The 27,236-nt window shown below is 43.1% G+C and overlaps 2 protein-coding genes across 3 annotated transcripts in view; both read left to right on the top strand.

Annotated features, from left to right (window-relative positions):
• ppp2r2ba (protein phosphatase 2, regulatory subunit B, beta a) overlaps positions 1–13,606 on the top strand; it is a gene marked incomplete at its 5' end in the record, with an annotated part of 60,432 nt that extends 46,826 nt beyond the window's left edge. For both annotated transcript variants that reach the window (XM_080035736.1, XM_080035737.1), the window contains 6 exons: positions 2,542–2,719; positions 3,528–3,692; positions 6,570–6,739; positions 11,837–11,928; positions 12,163–12,286; positions 13,271–13,606. In XM_080035736.1, the coding sequence (XP_079891862.1) occupies positions 2,542–2,719; positions 3,528–3,692; positions 6,570–6,739; positions 11,837–11,928; positions 12,163–12,286; positions 13,271–13,426 (885 nt within the window). In that variant the 3' untranslated portion in view covers positions 13,427–13,606. The remainder of the gene's footprint in view (positions 1–2,541; positions 2,720–3,527; positions 3,693–6,569; positions 6,740–11,836; positions 11,929–12,162; positions 12,287–13,270) is intronic.
• A 2,604-nt stretch (positions 13,607–16,210) lies between these two features.
• gpr151 (G protein-coupled receptor 151) lies at positions 16,211–17,530 on the top strand (the record flags this gene model as incomplete). The annotated part of the gene is made up of 1 exon (XM_080034998.1): positions 16,211–17,530. The coding sequence occupies one exon, from the start codon at positions 16,211–16,213 to the stop codon at positions 17,528–17,530; it is 1,320 nt and encodes a 439-aa protein (XP_079891124.1).
• Positions 17,531–27,236: the final 9,706 nt, after the last annotated feature.

Below are 27,236 nucleotides of genomic sequence, written 5' to 3'. Positions count from 1 at the left end.
CACACACACACACACACACACACACACACACACACACACACACAGATAAGCTGATTAAAATCCCAATGTGGCATTGAGGCATTATGCCATGATAGCTTCTAATCCTGCATAAACTTCTTAGCAACACACACTGTACGTGTGTACTCTGATTTATCAGTTTTTCCCTTTTTAAAATACCTTAATAAACCCTGAATATAAGCTCACTTTAAATGGTGGCAATGGTGTCAAAACACACAACCGTCTGAGACACATTTTAAACTTACACACGATCACAGTGAGAGTGAGTGATCGATATGTGCACTGAGGTGAAGACCGTGAAGGGATCATCCTCTCTGAACCCCCAAACCACCAACACACACACACACACACACAGACACACACACACACAAGCACACGCACGCACGCACACACACACACACACACACACACACACACACACACACACACACACACACACACACACACACACACACACACACTCCTTCTTATCACTCCAGTACCTCTTTAATTTTTCACACAAAGCAGGCAGGCACAGTACAGTGTGTGTGTGCGTGTGTGTGTGTGTGTGTGTGTGTGCGCGTGCCTGCCATAGTAGATTAGTGCTGTGTTGAGCGTGTCTGTCCCTCTTTGTCTGCCTGGCCAGGGGATCATAGCAACCTGGAGGAGACAGGCCCGCACTGTGGCAATCCTGTTTACAGCCTGTGAAAATCTGTGCATGGGGGTGGGGGGGGGGACAGGGGTGGAGGAAAAGAAAGAACTGGAACAACAATATTCTAAAATGTAAAGCGAAATAAACAAACAAATAATAAATACTCTTACATAAGTACTTAGTATTTCCTTCAAACACAAATGTGTCTGATTTTTCTAACATCATTCAATTGTTATGGTGTCAATATATTTCTAATCTGAAGTTTAGGCACACTGCAGGTGAAGGGGGATACATGCTTAACGTATAGATATGATCGTGACACTTTCTCACTTGGTCCCTGAGTTCAAATCCTTATTTGATTTTGTTTACAACATATTAGAGTCCAACGTTTTTTTACAGAACAGATTTAGGATACAGCAAAAGCACACATACTTATTCTCAATTTATAACATATTCAGTTGGACCTGCTATAAGGAAGAGGGGGATCTGTTAGGTCATTACAAATCAAGCTGTACATTGTAGCTGTCAGTGTTGAGGGTTGTGGGTTAATACGCTCTGTGTCTCGGTGGACGGGGCCAGTGAAAGACAGACATGGAGATGAAGTGACACCCATGGAGAGACAGGGGCCTGCTGCGGCCGACATGTCTCTCTCTCTCTCTCTCTCTCTCTCTGTCAGTGCCAGACACGGACATGAGGAAAAGAAGGGGAAGAAGAAGAAGCAGTCCATTTGTTCTCCGCTCATCCTCCCCTCCCTACGTTCTCTTTGTCTGGGCTTTATCTGGCCAACGGGGGGGCTGGTGCTGGCTGTCTTTGAAGCCCGGGTTTTTTATGTGGGCGTGTGTGTATATGTGTGTGTGTGTGAGTGTGTGTGTGTGTGTGTGTGTGTGTGTGTGTGTGTGTGTGTGTGTGTGTGTGAGTGTGTGTGTGTGTGTGTGTGTGTGTGTGTGTGTGTGTGTGTGTGTGTGTGTGTGTGAGTGAGTGTGTGTGTGTGTGTGTGTGAGAGAGAGAGACACACACACAAACAGAGACAGAGAGAGACCTCTTCCAAAATTCTGGCAGAGTTCAGTTATCATTCCTCAGCAGGGCCTTATAGCCGTGCCTTTGGGCCATTTCTCTTTTCCACCACCTCCTCCTCCTCTGCTTTCTTTCACTTTCTCTCTATCACACACAAACAAGAGAGCGGGAGTGACTTCATCGGTGTGTGTGTGTGTGTGTGTGTGTGTGTGTGTGATCACCGAGTAGCCATGTAGCAAACAGATATTCACAGTCTGATTGAAGCGGCTCATCAAACAGCCCCATAGCCCCCTCACTCGCTGTCTCTGTTTCATTAAGATTTGTGGAGTAAATGTCACATGGATCCCTGCAGTCATCCACACACACACACACACACACACACACACACACACACACACACACACACACACACACACACACACACACACACACACACACACACACACACACACACCACACACACACACACACACACACACACACACACACATACACACACCGGCCCGCCAATGTATGCCTTCTTTTCTGCATCAATTTGTGGTGGAAATGCCTTTGTTCATGTAAAGGAAAAAAGACAACATTCAGGTTCCAAGTGACACAAGTATAACGGAATATAATGCAGGAAGGCTCTCAGTCATTCTTTATTGCTTAACAATATTTAACCTGGGGGCGCCCTTAGCTCAGTTGGTAGGGCATCCCCTCCCCCCCCCCCCCCCCCCATGGGCTTCATAAACAAAAACGATGTTCAAATGATTTCACACATAAGAGAAAGAAAAAGAAAATGACATACATTCAATTGATATGCCTGAAAAAGGAGTAGGAAGAAGTGTAACATGTTCCTCTCTCTAAGCCTGACTGGAGCTGTCTTGACCCACCAGGTGCCCGTGCTGCAGCCCATGGACCTGATGGTGGAGGCTACGGCCCGGCGCGTCTTCAGCAACGCTCACACCTACCACATCAACTCCATCTCCGTCAACTCTGACCTGCAGACCTACATCTCCACAGACGACCTCAGAGTCAACCTGTGGAACCTGGAGATCACAGACCGTAGCTTCAGTATCCTCTCTGCCATGGTGCATCTGCTGCATGACACATAGGAATGAATAGGTGAAAAGAAGTCCTGTGTTTTAAAGGGGGTAGTTCGGAATTTTGGGCATAGGACCTCATTTCCATGTTAGCCTGTGTGTTATTTATCATTGGAGGCAGTTTTCAACACATTTCATTCAGTCCTTCTAGATGCAAAGTTCACCGGTGCTAGGCTAGCGCAAGGCAACGGTTCTTCGTAGCCTGCTAATAAAACAGTTTTACCCACTCCACAGTACACCTGACATCCATTACAATGCGCAGACTATCGATGTAAGTGTCTGTGTTGAACTTGGAATGTCCAAAATTCCAAACTACCCCTTTAAGGCCACACATTGCAGGTGAAGAGGTCAACATTTTGCAATCTTTCCCACTTAAATAACTTACTTTTCAACAAGAATATTTTGTATTACATTTTTTTTAAAGAAATGTTTGAATGAATATGCAAATTTGCCAATATCAAACGTGTTATGCTATTAATGTGTATGCGCTTTAAAAAAAAAAAATCCAAGTGTTGAGATAATGCCTGTTAAAGATGGTTGTATAGTAGAAATATACAGATGCAAACAGACAAGGTGTTGTAAAATAAACACCTTAATGTACATTTTGTATCTTTAAAAAATTAAAAATAAACATGTTACGGAAGCGAAATAGACAAAAACCTGCCCCCCCCTTTTTACAGCAACGGCAGTAAATTGTGGGAGTAACCTGAGTGTAAGCCGTCTACAAACAATATCCAAAGAAAGTGTGTGAAAGTTGTTCCTTAGTGCCTTCCTCCCAGACATTGTGGACATCAAGCCAGCCAACATGGAGGAGCTGACAGAGGTGATCACCTCGGCAGAGTTCCATCCCCAGCAGTGTCAAACCTTCGCCTACAGCAGCAGTAAGGGCTCCATACGCCTGTGTGACATGAGGGAGGCCGCGCTCTGCGACAAACACTGCAAATGTGAGTACCAGTAGACTAGTGCAAAAAATGATGCTAACCCTGCATTCCAAATCCAAATCACATACTTTTTCTTTTTACTACACTACATACTAAACTACAAAAGAGTTTTAGGGTCACAGGAGAGAATAAAGACGAATACTCTAAAATGCTATTGGAGTTAGTGGGGCATTTCCGTATTTTTCCAGCATACTACAATTGACGTGCATGTATTGGGACATACTAAATCTTTTTCTGGCATACTAAATAGTAGGAAAGTATGGGTATTGGAACGCAGGGAAAGAGTGGCAAGAGGGAGCCAACACTTCTTCTCTCATCTTTATAGATTTTATGTCATGTGAAACCGTCTCCCTTCTATTCTAGTATGCGTACTATTGTATTTTTTTTTATCCTATGTTTCTTTCGTCCCAACGTTTCTACAAAGCTACTTCTCTAGCAAGCTTCTGCATACAACTGACCATGCCATGGTATAATGATAGAAGCATGTGTTTACCAATGACCTGCCTGGTTAAATAATGGGTAACAAATAAATACATGAAGATTGAATTCAATTAAAATACTATACTTTTATTCACATGTATTTTTCTCTCATAACAGTTAGGATTAGATAATGGGTCTAACAAAGCATAAACAGCCGGTCTGAATTAAAACCCAATGAGTGTGATTTTGGTTTTAACTTTCTAAACATTGTCGGGTTCAGCAAAATTTGTAAATACACAACATCAGACCGATGTAGCTCGAGTAATAGCGCCCTGCATGGTCGCAAACTCACCTTCAATGTTTTTTCCTTCAGCTCCGCCTTTGTGACAAGCATACCCCCCCTCTCCCCCCTGCTCAATAGGCCAGGATTGATAACCCATCAACATGTGCATTTCAGACCATGGATGGCCTTCCCTGTATAGCTTAACATACACTTTGGGGTTTGGAAATGAATAATGGATACATTGACATTTTGGCTAGGAAATCAATGGCTTAAGAGAAATCACATTAGTCCCTCATGTGGGCCACACCTGGTTGTTCAATAATGTCAGTCATTTCCTTCAGACGTATCGATGTGTTCACTGAACCTTGCGCCAACACGGCACCTTCAGTTATTGTGTTAAAGAAAAGAAAGAAATGCTTGGATTGAAGGGTATGGTAAGTTGTGGTATTTACAGCTCTCTCTCTCTCTCTCTCTCTCTCTCTCTCTCTCTCTCTCTCTCTCTCTCTCTCTCTCTCTCTCTCTCTCTCTCTCACACACACACACACACTGCTTTCTGGTTTGTTGGGCTAAAATTATTATGGGCTAAAGAGACATGTTTAAATGGGTTTTCACACCCAAATCATTTGAATGTTATACTTTACTACTTACACCTGTGCTAGGGATACGGATTTTCTACTCACCTGTAGATATTATGGTCGGGTTATACCTTCTGATGAAAGAGCCCGTTGAAGCACTTGCTTTTCTAGTAGCTCGGAGGTTAAAATAGCATGAATGTGAAGCCATGTGCACTTTTTGTTCTATATTAAGTTGATATCATTTAATTTTGTTAGTAGTTGAGTTTAAGTTAATTATTGACTGAAATAAAAGTAGCTCTGGGGATGAAATGGACACAGCTTGTCGAGTGTGCCTCCTACACCTTGTACCACTCTAGTCAGGCTTCCTGACAGACAGCCTGCCATACTCTACCTGTAAATCACAGTTAGCAGGAGGATGGATGGAGGGATTTGCCAAAGCGCTAAGCCCCGGGACAGAGAGAGAGAAAGGGACCAAACAGCCCCCTCTCCCACTCCCCAGGGACCCTATTATACACCGCGAGAGAGGGCAGGCACACACACACACACACACACACACACACACACACACACACACACACACACACACACACACACACACACACACACACACACACACACATGCATATATACATGCACACAAATCCAGCGGGGGCTCAAATGGGCCCAGCACTTTGACATTGATTTGTTTTTTCTTATCCCGTCTTTGCCCCCCCCCCCCTCCCATTTCTTCATCTCTCTCTCACTCCGCATCCCTGGTTAGGCTCCGCATTGACACATCACACAGCTATTCACCAGGAGGGGAGGGGGAGAAGAGTGATAGAGAGAGGGAGGGGGTGGGGGGTATAAGGGAAAGAAGAGAATGAACAATAAGTTGACAGCTAACGATGGAATGGCCTGTCTCTTTATCCCCAGTGTGCTGGCCCTGCACACAAATCAGCAGCTTGCCAGAATCAATATGAATCATAACCAATATTTACCCCGCACCCTGAGCCACCACTGTCTCCCTATAAACACACACACACACACACACACACACACACACACACACACACACACACACACACACACACACACACACACAGGTGGAACAGTGTGAAGAGATGCATTCGTGAATTGTGTGAATTAATAGAAATATTGTGTTGTAAAAATCAATTGAAGATTTTTCCACTTCATCCAACATTTAGATGTTTGCTTTTGAAGAATCTGTCCAGAAAGGGGAACATGCATCTGATTCAAACCTCACTAATAGCCAGTAAAAAGAATAAGAGGCTGAACCACTGGAAGAAAGAGCTCTTGTTTGAGAACATTCTGGATATTTAGCGTACCAACTCAAACTAAAAGGACATATCTATGGCAAGAACTGGAGAAAAATGGACTATATACAGTATACGTGGAAAGTAATGCCAGAAAATAACTGGACTGGTTGTGGATGACAGAGAAGGAAACTATACTCCCTCATGCCTGTGCAATCCTGTGTGCTGTGGGTCAGAAGGTATAACTGCTCTCTCTCTCTCTCTCTCTCTCTCTCTCTCTCTCTCTCTCTCTCTCTCTCTTTCTCTCTCTCCCTCTCTCTCTCTCTCTCTCTCTCTCTCTCTCTGGTAGACTTTGAGGAGCCAGAGGATCCCTCCACGCGCTCCTTCTTCTCTGAAATCATCTCCTCCATCTCTGACGTGAAGTTCAGTCACAACGGGCGCTACCTGATGACCAGAGACTACCTGACCGTCAAGGTGTGGGACCTTCAGATGGAGAACAAGCCTCTGGAAACATACCAGGTGAGCCTTTCATCACGGCTGTAAAAAAACATTATATATGCAGTATAAAAAAAGATGTTTGGATGCTTTATTAAACAGGTTTGCCTGACAGAGGGAAATGGGGTGGGGGTGAGGGGTTATAGCATATACAGTATCTCACAAAAGTGAGTACACCCCTCACATTTCTTCACATTTTTCTTTATATCTTTCCATGGGACAACACTGAATAAATGACACTTTGATACAATGTAAAGTAGTCAGTGTACAGCTTGTATAACAGTGTAGATTTACTGTCCCCTCAAAATAACTCGACACACAGCCATTAATGTCTAAACTGCTGGCAACAAAAGTGAGAAAAAATTTACAAATTGGCCCCAAAGTGCAAATATTTTGTGTGGCCACCATTATTTTCCAGCACTGCCTTAACCCTCTTGGGCATGTAGTTCACCAGAGCTTCACAGGTTGCAACTGGAACCCTCTTCCACCCATTTATGACAGCATCACAAAGCTGGTGGATATTAAAGACCTTGCGCTCCTCCACCTTCCGTTTGAGGATGTCCCAAAGATGCTCAATAGGGTTTAGGTCTGGAGACAGGCTTGGCCAGGCCATAACCTTTACCCTCAGCTTTTTTAGCAAGCCACTGGTCGTCTTGGAGGTGTGTTTGGGGTCGTTATCATGTTGCAATACCACCCTGCGGCCCAGTTTACGAAGGTTGAGTGCACGTGGTCAGCGTCGTACACAGAGGTTGGCTTTGGAAAATAGACGTATGAGTGCTGCCAGCATTGCTGAAGGGCTTGAAGGGGTGGGGGGTCAACCTGTCAGTGCTCAGACCATACGCCGCACTCTGCATCAAACTGGTCTGCATGGCTGTCATCCCAGAAGGAAGCCTATTCTAAAGATGATGCACAAGAAACCCCACAAAAAGTTTGCTGAAGACAAACAGACTACGGACATGGATTACTGCAACCATGTCCTGTGGTCTGATGAGACCAAAATACATTTATTTGGTTCAGATGGTGTTAAGAGTGTGGAGCGGCAACCAGGTGAGGAGTACAAAGACAAGTGTGTCTTGCCTAGAGTCAAGCATGGTGGTTGGAGTGTCATGGTCTGGGGCTGCATGAGTGCTGCCAGCACTGGGGATCTACAGTTCATTGAATTCTAACATGTACTGTGACATACTGAAGCAGAGCATGATCCTCTCCCTTCATAAACTGGGCCGCTGGGCAGTACTGCAACATGATAACGACCCCAAACACACCTCCGAACGACCACTGGCTTGCTAAAGAAGCTGAGGGTAAAGGTTATGGACTGGCCAAGCATGTCTCCAGTCTTAAACCCTATTGAGCATCTTTGGGGCATCCTAAAACGGGAGATGGAGGAGCGCAAGGACTCTAATATCCACCAGCTCCTTGATGTCGTCATGAATGGGTAGAAGAGGGTTCCAGTTGCAACCTGTGAAGCTCTAGTGAACTACATGCCCAAGAGGGTTAAGGCAGTGCTAGGAAATAATGATGGCAAAACAAAATATTGACACTTTGGGCCCAATTTGGACATTTTTTCTTAGGGGTGTACTCACTTTTGTTGCCAGCAGTTTAGACATTAATGGCTGTGTGTCGAGTTATTTTGAGGGGACAGTAAATTTACACTGTTATACAAGCTGTACACTGACTACTTGACATTGTATCAAAGTGTCATTTATTCAGTGTTGTCGCATGGAAAGATATAATGAAATATTTGAAGAAATATGAGGGGTGTACTCACTTTTGTGAGATACTGTATATATAATGGCCAGGCCCCCGGATCAAATCAAAACTTATTGATTTTTTTAGACTAATCACTCAACATAATCCTGTTTCCAGAGTCGCCACAGCCAATCTGTAACTGTGTCATTTTTAGCGATTAAAGCCAGGAGCCAGGAGGCAGGAGCCAGGGCTTATTGAACAGACTGTCCAGGGGGGGAAAAGAAGACAGATAGTGACAGTGCTGATGTAAACCTGAAGGGCAAAACCTCCCACTGTGAGGTCACAGGGGGTCAGATAGACACTGTGTGATGGGGGGGGGGGGGTCTTAAGGGGCCACTCCCACTAGGGCCGCGGCCCCGTGCCCAAGCTCATTTGCATACTAAAGTCTAGAACGTTTGGCTAGTGTGACCACGCCATCCGTATTCCAGCACGGAACAGCCCCTTGGCCACGGCACACTTGGGAGAGGTGTGCCGTGGCCAAAGTACAGATGCTAATGAGATGACACGCGCACAAGCAAGCGCACAAGCAAGCGCACAAGCAAGCGCACAGGCGGTGTTCCTGACATGAATTTATTAAGGATGCATTGTCCGTTAACGTCCGCTGCCTTTCTAGTCGGCACCAGAATTGCCCAACACTTGGACTGTAGGTACATAAAATGTGTGAGAATTAACGTGTGTAGGCCTAGGTGTGGGCTATGAAAGAGGGAGAGAGCTAAATAGGTGCAAAAAGCAAAGCAAAAAGGTTTTCGTGTTTACTCACGTTCGTCAGATGATTTTTTTCTTTTTCCTCCCGTCAGCTGTCATAATACTGCCTTTACGCATGGCGGTGGAGACGAACACAAAACAACACACAACGGGACTCCGCGGCCCGGTGATAAGGAAACAATAGCCTACACTAAGTTTAACAAGAAACTTTATAAAGACACTTAAAAAAACGATCTCTGCCCATACAAAAAGTTCTGACTTGGATTACTTGATGGAGCGATCGATGTGTATAAAACCATCCGGTACGTATGATCTGACGACGGGCCGTTATATTAATAATAAACAGCATGCTGCACAAATATGAGAATGTCCATCGCGACCTATTACGTCAAGGCTACATTTTAAAAAAAACAATAGATTAAGGATTCTCGTTGCTCTAATTTGGAAGTGGAATATTTGATGCAAATTTGGCCGGATGAAAATATTCACAAACAGTCGTATAGCCTACAAGTAGACTACGCTCCGAATCCTAAACGCGCACGGGGACGTAGGTAAGGTGCAATCGTGCCCAGGCCACGAGCAGTGTGACCACGGGCCAGCGGGGGAGTGGGGAGGTGGGGGCAAGGACGGATTAACATGACCACGGGCCCTGGACACAAACCTGCCATGGACCCCTACCAACACGCAAATACACGCACTAGCACACCGTGCAATCCACAATCACACACATTATAATGCAGCGCGCAGCCTAGAGAGAGAAAGAGAGAGAGAGAGAGAGAGAGAGAGAGAGAGAGAGAGAGAGAGCGAAATACAATTCTATAAAAGCTCTCTGGTGCTGCGCAAGAGAAAGAGACTCTTTGCGCCTGAGCCTACTAGACAGTTAGATTAGGGCAGAGACACCGAAGATGCGAGCGCGCGCTGAGCGCGCGAGCAGAATTTTTTGCCATTGTAAGATCTCTGCGCCTGCTTTTTAGCGCACCCTTGCCCCCCTCGGAGCCTACACTCAATGTCTGAGCGAAGCAGCGCGTCACCCGGTGAAACGCTGTGTTGGTGTCGTTCACAGTGAGACCGTGCCAGTGTGAGCCGCCGTGCAGACACACTGTGGTTTAAGACTAATTGATCACAGGGTATTCCTGCACGTTAACGGGTGTCGAGGGGACAGGCGGGTGACAGGCTCCGCGATCCGATTGCATGTCCCGAGCCTGGATACCCCAATCCCCAATCTCACTGCCGACTAACTGTAAAGTGACACAGCCGACACAGTTAATATAATCACCACCTAAGCATGGACATCGGTTAAAAAAAGCGATCTCATTCTTATTGTCCTAAGGGCTTTGATGCAATCTATAAAATCTGAACATTACGGAAGCAGTGTTGGTGCGTAAAAGCACGGCGCACTTGGCAAACTCTCCTCACTACAACTGCCACAGCAGAAAAGCCACTGTAGGTCGATCGCTGTGCCGATTCGTGCCCCTGACACGTTGACTCGCACCATAATGAGTCGAGGGTTTGATTTCAGTGCGGGGATGTGGAGCTCTTTGGCCATTTCCCGTGCCTTTTTTTCTCTAGACACATCGTTCTCTCTCCAAGCGCGCACACGCTTGTCCCGGCCGAATATAAGACCCCGAATATAAGGGCGCACTCACACTAGTGCCGTTTGCCTGTTCCGTGCTCAGCACGATTCAGCACGATTCCCCCCCCCCCCTCCCCACTCCCCCCGCAGGCCCTTGCTCACACTGCTCGTCAAATTTTTTTAATTACAAAAAAAAAATCAAGGGCCCCCCTATTGGCCAGGGCCCTGGACATGTGCCCACTTTGCCCATGCGGTAATCCGTCATTGGGTGGGGGGGGAATCGTGCTGAATCTTCCTGCAGCACGGAACAGGTAAACGGCCCTAGTGTGAGTGGGCCATCGACTTAGGGCAAGGCCAGGACTGATAGGCCATCGGCTGGGCTCAAGGGATTCCAGGTCCGCTTCCACCTACCACCTAGCAGCTTAGCATATTAGCATCTTCACCAGGTCACCAGGTTCTGGAAGGGATTAGTAAACGTAGACCATATGGCAGTACGGCTTACGGTTTGTATGGCAATGTGACCAATTTAAAGGTACAGTGTGTAGAATTGCGTGGCATTCCAACAGAGTTGGTAGAAATGGAATATAACATTCACATGTATGTTTTTCACTTGAAATTCGAAGTGGTTTATTTTATGACCTTAGAATGAGCCTTTTATATCTACATAGGAGCGGGGTGCTGAGGCCGCCATGTTGCACCGCCATGTTTCTACAGTAACACAGAACGGACAAACTTAATGGCCTTAGGCGTTTTTTTATATAGCGGGCGTCCTGGGGAAATGCACAAAGAAGATACTAAATACTAAAGAATAAATAACTAAATACATCTTCACCTCATCAATTGATATTGTGGAAAGACACTTGGATGGTGCCATCTTTAATAACTAGCTTCTTGTCCTTGCAGGCTACCGTAGCTTCTGTAAATTCTCCCAAAGGAAGGGGTTAGCATGGGAGCATGGCAATCTGGAATCTCACCACTAAATGCCACTACATATTCCCATATCACACACTGTACCTTTTAGGATGCTGGAAAACAATGTGATCCTCCACCATCCACCCACTGCTTTTCACGTTCATGTTTGTATTTCTTTTTTTCAGGTTCACGACTATCTACGAGGCAAACTTTGTTCTCTGTATGAGAACGACTGCATCTTTGACAAGTTTGAGTGTGTCTGGAACGGATCAGACAGGTGAAAAAAGACTTTATGTATACAGTTTATTTGTCTATCTATCTATCTATCTATCTATCTATCTATCTATCTATCTATCTATCTATCTATCTATCTATCTATCTATCTATCTATCTATCTATCTATCTATCTATCTATCTATCTATCTATCTATCTATCTATCTATCTATCTATCTATCTATCTATCTATCTATCTATCCATCCAACCCTCTTCTCTCCTCTGCTCTGCCACAGTGTCATAATGACCGGCTCCTATAACAACTTCTTCCGAATGTTTGACCGGAACACAAAGCGTGACGTCACACTGGAAGCCTCCAGGGAGAACAGCAAACCCAGAGCCATTCTCAAGCCTCGCAAGGTAACAGCACCATGGCTCCTCAATACAAGTGACCCCCATGTCTAGATCCTTTAAAGGGGTCTGGATCTGTTTTTATATAACCAGAGAATTAGCAAGGAAGGAATGTTAGGACAACTTCAGAGGATTCCACTGGGTTTCTAATTAGTCTTTTTAAATATTTGTATTTTTTTTATCAATTGACTGGGAATTTTCATAGGTAAACCACCATATAGTTAGTTAGGATACTACATCAGAATACACATTTGATAAGTTTGCTATAAAAGGAAGGTTACAAATATGAATTCACATGAAATAAAAAATGTTTGCCTAGAGAAAATAAGCAGTACTTATAATGTTAATAACTATAACTATAATGTTATAATATAGTCTTATAAGGATCAATAAATATATCTAAAAACAGACCAGTTGGCCTGGCACACATGTGCACAGCAAACCTAATGCCAAACTAAAGGTTAAAGCTTCACCAATCAATATTTTCATATCAGCCACCGGCCAAATGAATAATGACAGTGTAATGTTATGTCACATGGGTCATTTAAAGTGTCACAGATTGATCAATCAAATTCCTTTTCAGCAACAGCAACAACAACTGTTTCATGGTGTACACTGTAGTATCCAAAAAAAAACTTTATGTTTTTCACAATGCCATTGCTGAATCTCCTCTTTTCAGCCTTTATCTGAAAAGCTCCGTTAGTCATCTCTTTAAGCCCCGATTTTCATCTTCAAAGTCAACATACGACTTCATTGTTTGTGGCCAGAAGCATGACTCCAAATGAACGCTAATGTTGCTGTTTATTAACACCTGTGCCATGTATCTACTTTATGAGGTGATAATATGTCAAGTATGGGTTTGCCTCATAGATAGTATATAAAAGGTTTGCCTGCCATCTTGCTCTGGCACCCCCAAGTGGGCATCAAAAAAAACATTGTTGGACACTGATATCTGAGCTGCTGTTGTGTCCCTGTACTGTTGTCCTCCTCCAGGTGTGTGTGGGAGGGAAGCGTCGTAAAGATGAGATCAGCGTGGACAGCCTGGACTTCAGCAAGAAGATCCTCCACACCACGTGGCATCCCTACGAGAACATCATCGCTGTAGCCGCCACCAACAACCTCTACATCTTCCAGGACAAGGTCAACTAGAGGGCAGGCTGCTGGCCCCTGCTGACCCCCCCTCACACACACATGTGTAGGGGTTGGAGAAAGAGAAAGAGAGAGAGAGAGAGAGTGAGAGATGGAGCCCTAAACTACTGTATATCCTTCTCCGAATTTCTCCCCATGTTGCTGTCGGTCTTGAATGTCACCACTCAGACAAGATGCAAGTATCCAGCGACTTCATTTTTGGGGGCGAGCGGACAGTGGAAGTTGATACAAAAGTTGGATACAAGTGGGGGGGGGGGGGGGTTCCTCCAAATCAAGAATGGACTTTCATTCTTCAATTTAATTTATTTAGCCCATATGGACACCTGGAAGAAGACGTGAATTTTCTGTGCATTTATGCAACAACGAGGATGGCTGCATGAGGAACATGACGTATAGCAGCAAGCAGCCCTGTGGACCCTAGTGGAAAAAGGGGGGTACGGATGAGGGATACACACACTGACTGTAAAGAAGTAGAGCACACAGACAAGACACAAACCTGGCCTACAGTACATGATGGCTCTCATGTAGCAACAGTGCCCCCTCTCTGTCACTCTGCTACGGTGCATGCGATCAACCCCCATAGACTGCGGCCTATCACTGAGGCCATGTGTTGGGATGGCGCGGCCCGCTGCATGAGAGGAACAGACTGTTGATCTCTCAGAAACTTGAGTTTTTTTTTTCTCTCTGCCTGTGGACACGACGTGGTCCGTCTTTCTAGTACCAATTGTGTGTCTCCCCCCGTTGAGAGTCGCTGTAATGTGAAAGGAGCCACTTCCAGGGCTGTGGTCAATGGTTTTTAATTTAACGCTGTTTGTGTCATTATTATTGAGTCTCGGTTCAATGAGTCTTGTTTAGAAGCTGTGGTGCCTTCTTTTGGTATGTGGGGGGCGGGGGGGTTTCGATGTAGTGGGAGGGGGAGGGGTGGGGGGGAATGAGTACAAGGCAGGAGTGTGAATGTTTCAAAGGAAATGTTAATTTAGGATTATTTTTTTCTCTTTTTCTCTCTTTCAACAAAAACAAATGAAAAAAGAAAAAAAAAGCTCCACCGAGGTCCAAAGTGGATAAAGTGCTTAAAAGAAATGTAAGTGGAGATGACATTCTAGCACCTCTACCACGTGCTTGTGAGTTCAGGGGGGAGGACGCTGTGATATGTATAAAGTAATCATTGCTCTTATCACATCGCAGTCAGTCTGATGTCATCCCTTTGCAAGAAGACACGACAAAAGCCACACAAAACATTTATTTAGCAAGATATTTGTTTAAAAAAAGAATAAAAATTTTTTCTTTGAACTCCTCAACATACCTTATTTGGATAGTACCGAAAATGATCTGCAGATGATAGAAGCGTCACATTTTAATGTTGAATTATTAAACTTAAACCTGAGATTTTCTTGGCATTACATAATGCTAGCAAAGCTCTTTTTGCATGCGACAGATTAGATGATTTTTGAACATCTACAGATCATCTGAGGCACTCTGCAAGTAAAAAAAAAAATTAAAAATGGCTGTCTGTCAGCACTCGGCCCTGGTCATTTGTTGATCCTCACTGGTCTCAGATTTATTTTACGAGCAAACACTCCCACAATGGAAAGCCGTCAGAAGGTCTAAATGACTCTGTGAAATCAGGGAATTATTAAGTGTGATTCCTTTTAAAACAGTAATGTCTTCTCTACACAACCTCCTTTTGTCACACTAATTGCAACAAAAAAACAAAACTTTTATAATTCAGAATGTATTGAAATGCAATTAATTTCCACGCAGTCTTTATGCTTACTGGACTTTCTTTGAATAAATAAAAAATAAAAAGAATAAAGATGTGGAAGTTCAAAGCCTGTGTTTTGGCCAGACCTCCTCTGTTAACGCTGCTGACTCAATTTGAGTGAAAATCGAATGGTTCATCTCCTGACCGTGTTCAATGTTGCTTGTGGTGCAAGAGCGCCCTCTTGTGCATTTCCAGTGAGATACATATGGGTGTATGGGTGCACCCAACATGATTTTTCATCAGTTGCTTACCCTCACCACCAACTAGTCATTTTTTTGGGGGGATTGATTTTAAATACCTAGTCAAAAATGTTCTTCATTTATTTTGATTATTCATATGTATTCATATTATACTTCATTTACACTGAAAGAGTAGAAATACAGCTGCAAAAAGAAGGTTGCTGACAAGCTCATTTGACAAACACAAATGACGAAATCCATCTGGCTCACCGGTGAACGCTTCGGATGATATTTTTCATGTTCTGTTTGTTACCAATTCTAAAATGCCTTTGCTGTAATGACACTGATTTTCTTTGTACCTTCAAAAAAATAAAAAGAAGAGTTGAGCACTGCACTGTACTGTATTAACGACCACTAGTTTGCAAGAATATTACACAAATTATAGAACTAATACATTCATATCTGTCCGACTGTGCACATAGCGCAGAGTTTTTCTAATTGGCCCCGCGAGGCTGAAGTCTACGCATGTTTTGTCAGCTGGGGATAGCAGCTGTCAATCAAAGGGCATCTTTATAACCAGCCGCATCATACAAGCTGCATCATTGTGCCTCAGGATAGACCAGGGGACAGACAGGAGCTCCAGTCAGATCACCAATCCATAGCTTCACTCATGCTATCATTCCAACAGGTTGAGAGGTTACATTGCTAGACATAGCACATGTATCTTTTGTTGAGCTCTTCCGGTTTTGCAAATCTGCTTTCCTGAACATTTTTCCTTCTTTTTTTCTGCTTCATTTTGACTTTTCGTATCTTTCTCTTCTCATAATCTTTTTTTGGTAAAAGATGGATAAGTTAAGTGGGAACAATGCGACGGTGGGGAACAGCTCGGTGGACATTCATTGGTCATTTGGTGAACGTGGTTCCTACCATCACCTGGACTTTGGGGAGCTGAGGGTCCTGGTGCCCACCATTCTGGGATTCATCTGTGTCTTGGGCACTGCTTGTAATCTCACGGCCATCGCCATCTTGTTCACCAACGCTCACCGGGGAAAACTGTCCCTCATCAACTCCCTCATCTTCAACCTGATGTTTGCTGACGGCCTGGTGCTCATGTTCTCCGTGCCTTTCCGCGCCGCGTCCTACTCCAAAGCCAGCTGGAGTCTGGGCTGGCTGGTGTGCAAGACGTCCGACTGGTTCCTCCAGTCCTGCATGGTGGCCAAGAGCTTGACGGTGGCCGTCATGGCCAAGGCATGCTACCGCTACGTTTCCAACCCCAACAAGCAGGTCAGCATCCACCTGGGCTCCACATTGGTGGTATTCTTCTTCATCTGGCTGTCTGCGTGCACTGTCACTATCCCTCAATGGCTGTTTGCTACGCTGAGGCGACACGTCCGCGGGCTGGTGTGTGTTTTAGTAGTCCCTCCTCAAGCCCGGGAGTTCATGTCTGTGTACCTCAAAGCGTACCCACTGGGGGTGTACTGTGCACCCATCAGCTATGCCTTGGTGTATTTCTGGAAGGCTTACGCCCAGTGCCAGCATCGCTCCAGTAAGTCCCAGAACCTGCGCACACAGATCAGATCCAGGAAGCTGACCTTGATGCTGTTCAGCCTGACCGTGGCCATGGCTCTGCTCTGGCTGCCACAGTGGGTGGTGTGGGTCCTGGAGCGGCACAGAGCGCAGATGGAAGCTGAAGGAGCTCAGCCTCTTGTGTCGTCTCTCCCTGTTTTCCTTATACTCTCTGCTCAGCTGCTGACCTTCTCCCTGTCCCTGGTCAACCCGCTCATAGTTCTCTCCCTCTCCGAGGAGTTCAGAGAGGGCTACAAGGGGCTGTGGAGGCGCCTCACCCTGCACAAACAACAACCATCTCCCAAGCCAAAGCCCGGACCTCACAACCCCACCGATCAGCAGCCGCCTTGCCCCAGACCAGAGACCTCGGGCCAGCTGCAGCAGAGGGAGAGGAGGCTTCCATCCAGCTCCAGAGAGGATCAGCAAGAGCAAGGAGATGGAGGAGGAGGAGGGGAGATGGAAGCAGACAGGGTGAGCCTCAAAGATGGGATCGTCCTGTCTGATGTGGAGCAGTTCTGGCACGAGAGGGAGACTGGCTTGCACCCGGATGAGAATGATCCCGTGCCGTGGGAACACCAGAGAGAAGAGGGGAAATGAGACCAAACACCTTCCAGCTGATCTCCAAGACAGTCCACACACAGCAGCAGCTTCATCAACAGATCATAGCTGAATGGACTGGCAAGCGCTGAACCCTAAATCATTTGTATTCTGTCAAACGTGATATTATGACTATGATGTTATTCAAAGGTAAGAAGTGCAAGTGTGGACTACTAGTTTGGACTATGAGTAGAGCAGTATCGTCTGCATATACAATTAACTTTTTGCATAATGTTGTCTTTTTAATGCTTAAAGAGCAAAAACTAGATTGAAATTAATAGGCTTGACCCCAAATAGTAGACAGTCGACTGCCAATCTCACAGTCGTATAGTCGCAAAATTTGTTTTTTTAAACGAGGATCATTCCATATATATATATAGAATGCCTGATTTTACATAGAAATGCTCAGTTTCTCCTAATTAGATCATGATAGATTGCCTATTGTGGTATAAATATCAGCCTATTCATAATACTGTTAAGATTTGAAAATAACTCATGACCTTTTAATCAAGCTCCTCAGTGTCCGATAATGGTAGACCAAGTCGTAATAAAATAAATTCTCATGCCAAAATGTAAATGGTTGTTTCAGAACCCATGTCTGGTGTGGAAAAAAATGGAAGCCAATGTCACGATTGAGAATATGGATCAATGATCAGGAAACAACAATATTATATGAAGATTGGTCGACTTTAGGCAAGATTTAACCAATCAGATGAGACTATGTGAATTCTTAGTTAGGGTCACACCTTATAATATATGACTTTCGGTGGCTGTAAATGAAAGCTTTTGGCAAGGATGACCACGTACATCAAAACTCAGTAGATCAAAATGTATTTTCAGTATCATGTGGTGAATGAACATTGTAAGTCACAGTTTTCTTATAAAGTATTTAGACATAATACTGCCCTGTGTTTTGAGACGATAAGTGGTGACTGGTGGGCTGCAAGAAGTCCTCTAAGAGAAACATTTATTTCTATTTGAGAATGATCTTAACACCGTACATGTGTTTTGCATTCGTCCAATCAGTGTTTGTATATATACCCATTTCATATTGGTGAAGTTTAAGTGGACAGTTTTTTATGTGGCAGTGGAAGAGTCTGTGTTCCATGTCATTTTTCTGTGAGAGATTATTGTTGCATCAGAAGGACCCATGTTTACAATAAAAGCCATTCAAACACATGTTGTTTTTTGATGAAACTGTCTGGCAGTAGCAAATATGATATCGATTAGAAATACAATATGGAAGCACTACAGCAGTACAGCTGTTTGTCTGTGTCCGTGTTTACTTCAGTCAGGAACTTTCTTGTATTAAGATCAATCCAGGACATGCACAAACACACACCCACCCACACACACACACACACACACACACACACACACACACACACACACACACACACACACACACACACACACACACACACACACACACACACACACACACACACCACAGACAAACAACACATGTAGAGTAGAGTCTTAATGAGATGGATCAGACATGAGCGGATGGTCTCCTGCTGACGAAGCATCATTAAATAGATTTCCATAAGGGCATCATCCATTAGAATTGCCATGGGTTCTAATTAGAGGCAGACATCTTTGGTCTGAACTCATATTGAAGTGGTTTCAGTTGACTGAATTTGTGGGAGTGTCATGGGGACTTCTCTCTCCATTGATCTGGATATAACCAGTATACATGATAGGTCAAAACATCAAGGGAACTGTGCCTGCGATCGATTTCTCTGACTGATGTCAGGGCAACCCGGTTGATCACTGAATCCACATGGAATTAATATTACTTATCACTCGGATGAAATTAGAGACGCACCGATCAACTATTTTTCAGTATGATCCGATTCAGATACTGGACGATATCATAATTATTACACACTTCAGTGTTGGTGCTGATGTTATGTGTAAGGTTTGGAAGGCTTAAGCAACACAGCAATTCTACTTTAAAAAAACATATGAAAAATCATAAAGGATTATCTGATTATGTGTGCTATATCACATGGCCTAAAAAATTTCTTACGAAAAATTTCTTTTATAGTTAAAATAATTTAGATTAAAAAGACGAAGAAAAAAAGACGATGGAATTTGGATCGGTATGTGGATGGGAGCTGTCAGTCCGATATCTGATAAATAGATTGAAGACATGTTGAACCTGATACCGATATTGGATGGGATTGGTCACATCCCTAGATCAAATACATTACAAATGTTACATTGCGGTAAAGTATACGGTCGGCATAATAAAATATCTGTTAAAGAAACACTAAAGAGAGAGAGAGAGAGAGAGAGAGAGAGAGAGAGAGAGAGAGAGAGAGAGAGAGAGAGAGAGAGAGAGAGAGAGAGAGAGAGAGAGAGAGAAAGAGAGAGCAGTATATTTTCTTTGGAGGAGGGACATTTTTTTGTTGTCGTTCCGTTCCCTCCCTTATGACATTTTCCTCTCATTAATCATTTAAGTTGACCTTTCACTGCCAGAGGGAAGAAGCTCAATCAGAGCAACACTTAACTATATAGCACCACCATCAGTCCCCTGGGGGGGGGGGGGGGGGGGGGGTGACCTGGCCATAAACACTCAAGTCAAAAAGATACACTGCCATTGTTGGACTGAAATGGTCTAACCTTCACTGTATGAATACAGACATGATTAAAGGTTATTGTACAGACATAACACCAACACACTCACTGTGAACGTTAATGGTAGTTGTTAATAGCTTTAAATACATTATGTGAACACTATTTTACACCTCCGTCCCTGGTATTTACTCTGGTAAATCCAGCAGTAAATCTGCAGTTATGGGATTTGAACCCATTTCCGTAGGACAGCCCCGAAGCTGCTTATCGCTGGGCAGGAAACTGGTATAATTAAAGCCATCCCATATTTAATGGGACTTTTATTTTTTCACTTGTTTGACCTGATTGACTGACATCTCCCTTGCTCCCTCTGTGGGATTTCCAGCAAAGAATAATGCATGTCCCAATGATATTCCACATGATTATTAAAGTATCCTGCAAAACGTATACAAGAAAAATCAAAAGTTGACCATTATAACAAGACAGGTGGCAATATGTGTGCCAATGGACACACATATTGCCAATATGTGTGCCAACAGCGTGATTTGGAATCACGCTGTTAAATAAACTTCACATGAACTAAGCAAAATGTATCCTTTCTGTAGCTATCTTACCACCAAATGTTATTGTATATCTTCTTGCAGCTGTGAGGATCTCATCCATTTCCTCTGTATACAGCCACAAGGGACCAGAGTATGCACCGTCAGCACATGGCTATGCCTTTGTATACACAGTGTTTGGCTAATACTTCATTTTGTCACTTTTCCACTGAGAGAAAATCAATTTGTACTTATTAAAAAAAAAATTGCAACCTTTTGACCTTAATGTGCCCGAATAGACCTTGACTGACATCTCCCTCACACTCTCCTCACATCCAGGGAGTGATTTCAGACAGCCAGTAAGCTGTGTGGTTTTGCGAGCACAGGTATATCTCTGAATAGCTCTGGCCAGATACAACCTGAGTGTATAAGCAGCATACAGTGTAAACATACAGGGTGACGAGGCATTGTTTAAAATGAATGACTTAATAATACTATGCACCAAGGTAGAAAATACATTACATTTAGTTTTACCAGGGGCTTAATTCTTTGCCACTGTGAAACATGTTTCGGGGGCATTATATAACAAATGCTGGTACATACCTTGTTCCCTCTATCACGGTACCGCCAGGGTTCTCTGAATTATTTAAGACCTTTTAAGACCCTTTTTATAATACGGCTTATTTCTGACCCTGCTTATTTCTGACCCTGCTACATAGCCTATACCCTACTATAGAGGGTTTTTCTGCCTAAAATGTTACTACAAAATTGGTGACAAAAAAGGAGCGTGATAATCATCATTACAAGTGGAAAAACAACTCAGGCTTAATTGGGTCATTATAGAAGGCAGGGGAGCTTTCAGCAGGTGAGATCCTGTCCTCACTGGCCCCCTCCCTCCCACTGAGAGGGCAGGCTGGGGGGGTCACCCCTCGCCTTTTATCCCTCAGCCAATCATCATCTCTAATAAATGAAACTCCACAGGAAGTGACACGTAAGCTAACGCTAATTATACTCAGCAGGAGACGCTGGCTGCAATTAAGCCACATGCAAAAGACCTTTTGCCTTTGCCAATGCCATGGCTCCCTCTTGAGTCACAGCTACCTTATCCTCTCTTTGGTCCCATTGGGTCAACCTGGCAATGTGTGTGTGTGTGTGTGTGTGTGTGTGTGTGTGTGTGTGTGTGTGTGTGTGTGTGTGTGTGTGTGTGTGTGCGTGTGTGTGTGTGTGTGTGTGTGTGTGTGTGTGTGTGTGTGTGTGTGCACTCAATACTCATACAACAATTTTTGTGAGAACCGATTTGAGTTTCAGACCTCAAGTGCAAGGACATTTTTGGAAAGTGAGGACATTTCACCCGATTCTCACTTTGGGACAGGCCAGGCATGAATAAGGTTTATGTTAAGGTTAGTGTAATGATGAGGGGCTAGGGAATACATTATGTCAATGAATGTCCTCACAAGTATAGGCATACAAACCTATGTGTGTGTGTGTGTGTGTGTGTGTGTGTGTGTGTGTGTGTGTGTGTGTGTGTGTGTGTGTGTGTGTGTGTGTGTGCGTGTGTGTGTGTGTGTGTGTGTTGGGAGAAGGATGGTTCAGGGGGTCTGGCCTTGGTATTTAGCTTGGTCTTTTGATTAGAATAAATCGCATAGCTTTCATCTCAGTGAAGGATGTGGAGCTCTAAAGGGCAGCCACCTTTCAGCATTGCCAGCAGTGCTAAGAGGGGCGTGTATGATTTCAACCGACTATATACATTCACTATTGATTTGTAAAATAATCCAGTAGCATGCTGTGTGTTAACCTCAGAGGCATCCTATGGTAACAACACAGCCAAAACAACACATGTCCAAATATAGGGGATTTGAATATGGAATTAATGTTATTTAAAAAAGCATAAGCTATCTTTTTACTTTATTGTTTTTTTATCTTTGCTTAAAGGTTCAGTAAGCGGAATGGTTCTTTTAGCTAACTTCCTGTCAGTTACTGCAGTTTGCAGTCCCCTCGCTCGTCCCTACGTCACCACATTAATGCACTGCGGTCTTCAAGCAGCGAGTTATCTAGCATCATCTCAGATCCATAAGTGTGATAAAACATGATAAAAACCATCAAAACAGACATTGGGATTTTTACCTGCTCCGCCATCGTAGGCGGCAGTGAGACCATGAGTGAGACGTGTTTCGTTTTGTAGCATTCTCTCTTGTGATTGGATAAAAATTTCGGGATCCCCCAATAAGTTTATTTGACGATTACATGGAGAGCTGCTGACTGAGAGATCGGCTTTATGAAACACGCACGCACATTATGAAAGTAATCACTGTATGAATAAAGAGTGATTTAACACTTATATTAACATAAATAAACCGCTTACTTCACCATTAAGTCTCATTGCTTTCATCAGATAGTGGAACAAGTTGTGATAAACATGGTACTGAACAGTACACAGGACAAAGTTAACAAGTAGCTGTTAAACAATGGGTCATTTAGCCACTACAGAGATGTGGGTGTAAACCAATACAGAACGAAAAGGAGAGTGAATATTGGACTTATGCCCAGCGTTCCAATACCCATACTACCATACTATTTAGTATGTCAGGAAAACATTTAGGATGTCCCAATACATGCATGTCAAATTCAGTAAGCCAAATTAGTATGTAGTATAGTAGAAAAGAAAAAGTATGTCATTTGGAACGCAGGGATGTTCTGCAGGCCAAAGACAGGACTCAATATATCCAGGTTGTCATCATATCATCTCAATACATTTAACCTTTTTCACAAAGTCTTCTATCCAATGTTCACCAAGTATGAGAAAAAGACATCTTCAGGATCCTTTAATAATGGCTGAAGAAGGATCATTACCGTTCATACTGGATTGTGCGACTCCTGGTCTCCCAAGCAAGCTTCTATCCTCATGAGCTACTCATCCAAACAACTGTCTCTACAAACAGACAAACTTTTGATATGGTGTTTTGGGTCGTTGTCCTGCTACAATGTCCACTGGTGCCCAAGGCTGAGTTTCTCTGCCAACTGCCTGATGTTGTTGTTAAAAATCTCGTGCATTAGGTTCCCACCACCCTGTCAGTTCTGAAAATTCACAAATCCCCATGCTGTGCAGTGCTAGGACAGTCAGTTATAAAGCACCTCTGCTCTGAGATAGTTTAATGCTGACGTAAGCAGAAACTATTTAAGAGCAGAGAGGAATATTAATCATAGAAAAGAACTCTGAATTGGAATGATAATAGTGAGGCTGCACTGTTACTGTGCACTATATCGACATCCCTGCTGTAATGTGAGGACATATTGATTATGATCATAAATAGTCCTGAAAGTAGAAGTCCTTGTGCCGCAGGAATATCAATTGCAATTTAGCTCATTCTGTAAGCTATACTGAGCACGCTCTTGAGTCTGGGTTAGACTCAGAGGCGGGCCGTAATGTGAGGCAAACCAGGCCATTTGTTTGAATTGTGTTATTGTTTTTAGTTTTTTTATACATATAAATATTTTTGAGGTAATTGTGAAATGCTCAGTTTGTCTGTCTGTTGAGCTAGTTTCCTGCATGAGTAGCTCAAGAGGATAGAAGCTTGCTTTGAGACCAGGAGGTTGAAAGCTCAAATCCTTGAACAAACAACTGAAATAAAGTATTGTATGTATGTACATATGTATGTATGGTAACACTTTACACATTGGAATTTCTCCAATCTGAAATGCAAGAACAAATACAATTGTCCAGAGAAGAGTTAACAGCTCAGTCAGTAAGAAGACTACCCTAGTGACCGCAAGGTTGATTGTTCCAAACCTCATCCTGACAGTGAGTGTTTTTAAAGTCAAATACTCAAATCAAAGAAATAAAATCGCCCGGAGAAAGCTTACTAGTGTGAACTGAGTACTGGCCACCGAATACCCTTCGTAATGGAACCCTTTCTCTGCACCCTCTTTTTTCTGTGCTTTGACGGTGGGACTTTTTAAAAATCCCCAGATAAGGGTTTGAACACACAACCTCTAGGTCTCCAGGGCTTCCGCTATCAGACTGAGCTACTTCTCTGTTAAAACTAGTAAGCTTTCTCCGGCGGTTTTACTTCTTTAATTTGGGTATTTGACTTGAAAAATACTGTCCTGATGAGGTTTCAAACAATCAACCTTTCGGGTAGTCTTCTTACTGACTGAGCTGGGAACATTTCTCAGGACAATTGTATTTCTTTGTAGCCTGGTGCTACCAGACCATCGTACTTCATTTTCATTTGTACAGAAGACTACTGAAGGGAAAATGAAATTTGGCCGGAAGTAGGTAGGCGGGCGGAGCCAGGCTAATTTCTTTGGGTTTTAGGAAAAATTCCAATGTGTCGAGGAATGTGTTAAGTTTCATAGTGACTGCACATGAGTAAAAGACTGCATGATAACACTTTGTTTCTGTTGTTTGTTCAAGGACTTGAACTCACAACTCCTGGTCTCCCAAGCAAGCTTACTGTATATCATGAGCTACTCATCCAGACAACTGTCTCAACAAACAGACAAACTTTTGATATGTGTTTTGGGTCGTTGTCCTGCTACAATGTCCACTGGTGGTGCCCAAGGCCGAGTTTCTCTGCCAACTGCCTGATTTTGTTGTTAATAATCTCATGCATTAGGTTCCCACCACCGTGTTTGACAGTGGGTATGGTGTTCTTAGGGTAGGTATTTGTATGGATCTGAAAAGGTTGCACACTAAAGTCATTTTGAAAAACACTAAATGTTTAAAATGCCGAAATTTTACACATTGAAAAAAATCTAAACATTAAAAAACAAGTGTAAGTGCATTTACTCTTTAAGTAATTAAAAAGTTTACATATCAAAATCTCAAGAATAAACTGTTAAAATACAAATACAAGTTTATTAAATACAATTGTTATTATTATTATTATTATTATTATTATTTGTATGGATCTGGAAGGGTAGGCAGACGGCACAGTAATTTATGTCTATAAAACATAAATCCCTTTTTGACTATGCCTCTACACTGCCCCTCCGTGGCCACAATGAGGTACTACACCTACATTTGATTTATTTTTATTTTTAAATGAGTCAGTCAAATTGTTCTTAATCATTAAATCCCATTGAGAGCATGACTCCTGGCGCCCCCCTGTGGCCATAAATAATTCCTACAATGACACTGGTCTCTAGCTAGGCGTAATTACATACAAACAATATTTTGGAACAGTGATGGTTGTGTTACTGAACTTGCATTGTAAAAATGCATTTACCGTTTCAAAGCATCAATGTACTAACCGGTTAATATCTGTGAATGAAAGCGGACAAAACGATACCTTTGTTTCGGCAGAGCACGCGTTAGAGACTATTTTAGAAGGAGGAAGGTGTGCTACATTTAATTAGCTTCACTAGCTTAAGCTAACGGTTTATAGCATGAACATTTAAAGAAGGTTTGTAGTAAGCAGTTGAATACTAATCAGGTTAAGTGTGGCAAGAACTATTGTCACTAACTTCTTCATAAGCAAGCAGTATATATTACTCTCTTGGAACGACGTTACTTTAAATAACATCCAAGCGAAACTCGAGTCCAAAAAGCAGAACAGAAGTTAATTCGGTATCCTATTCAAAGCACGGACGTTGTCGCCCCCCTGTGGCCTCATACCGTAACTACAACCTCATATAAAGCCAGACGCAATCACATACAAGTCATACTCCCGGTCAAACCTTTCAAAATAAAACACTAAAAAACTAGACACATTTACATGCAAGCAATATTTCCAATAGATAGGCTAACAAATTAGTTCACCTGTAATCGGCAAGATACACCTGTAGTCTCTCTTTTGTGTCTAAATCAACTGCTGACACTCCTGTGTGAGTGTGTGTGTGTGCGCGTGTATGTATGTGTGTGTTTGTGTGTGTGTGTGTGTGTGTGTGTGTGTGTGTGTGTGTGTGTGTGTGTGTGAGTGTGTGTGTGTGTGTGTGTGTGTGTGTGTGTGTGTGAGAGAGCTTGTAAACGTGCATTTACTGCAATTTGTGCTATTTGTACATTGTGCACAAAATGCCTTGAATATTCTGACTGTAGGGACGATCATTTAAAAATATGAATACAAAATATAATAAAAACAAAAGATGTCTAAAATTAAGATTATTATTATGTTTTTATTTTAAATTTGATCACAAATCCTATATCTGAAGTATTAATAGTTCACGCGCGCATGCACGTAACACACACACACACACACACACACACACACACACACACACACACACACACACACACACACACACACACACACACACACACACACACACAATACACTTAAATAAAGACAAATGTAATAAAAAAATAAACTCACCTTTTAATTTCTCTTAAATTAATCTCTATGAAAAAATTATGAAGGAAAAATTAAAGATTATATTTATAAATTATATTATATGTATATTTGCCGGATGTTTAACAATTGTTAATAGTCTATTTTATAAGACATAAATCTCTTTATGACGCCTCTTTACTGCCCTCATGTGGCCACAATGAGGTACTACACCCACGGACATTTATGGAGTCAGTCCAATAGTTCTCAATCAGTTAATCCTATTCAGAGCGTGAGTGCAGACGCCCTCCAGTGGCCATC

This window comes from Ammodytes marinus (assembly GCF_949987685.1).
Source record: "Ammodytes marinus genome assembly, chromosome: 10".
Taxonomy (NCBI): domain Eukaryota; kingdom Metazoa; phylum Chordata; class Actinopteri; order Uranoscopiformes; family Ammodytidae; genus Ammodytes; species Ammodytes marinus.
The sequence above is the reverse complement of the archived record's forward strand: the minus strand, read 5'-3'. Positions and strand labels throughout refer to the sequence as shown.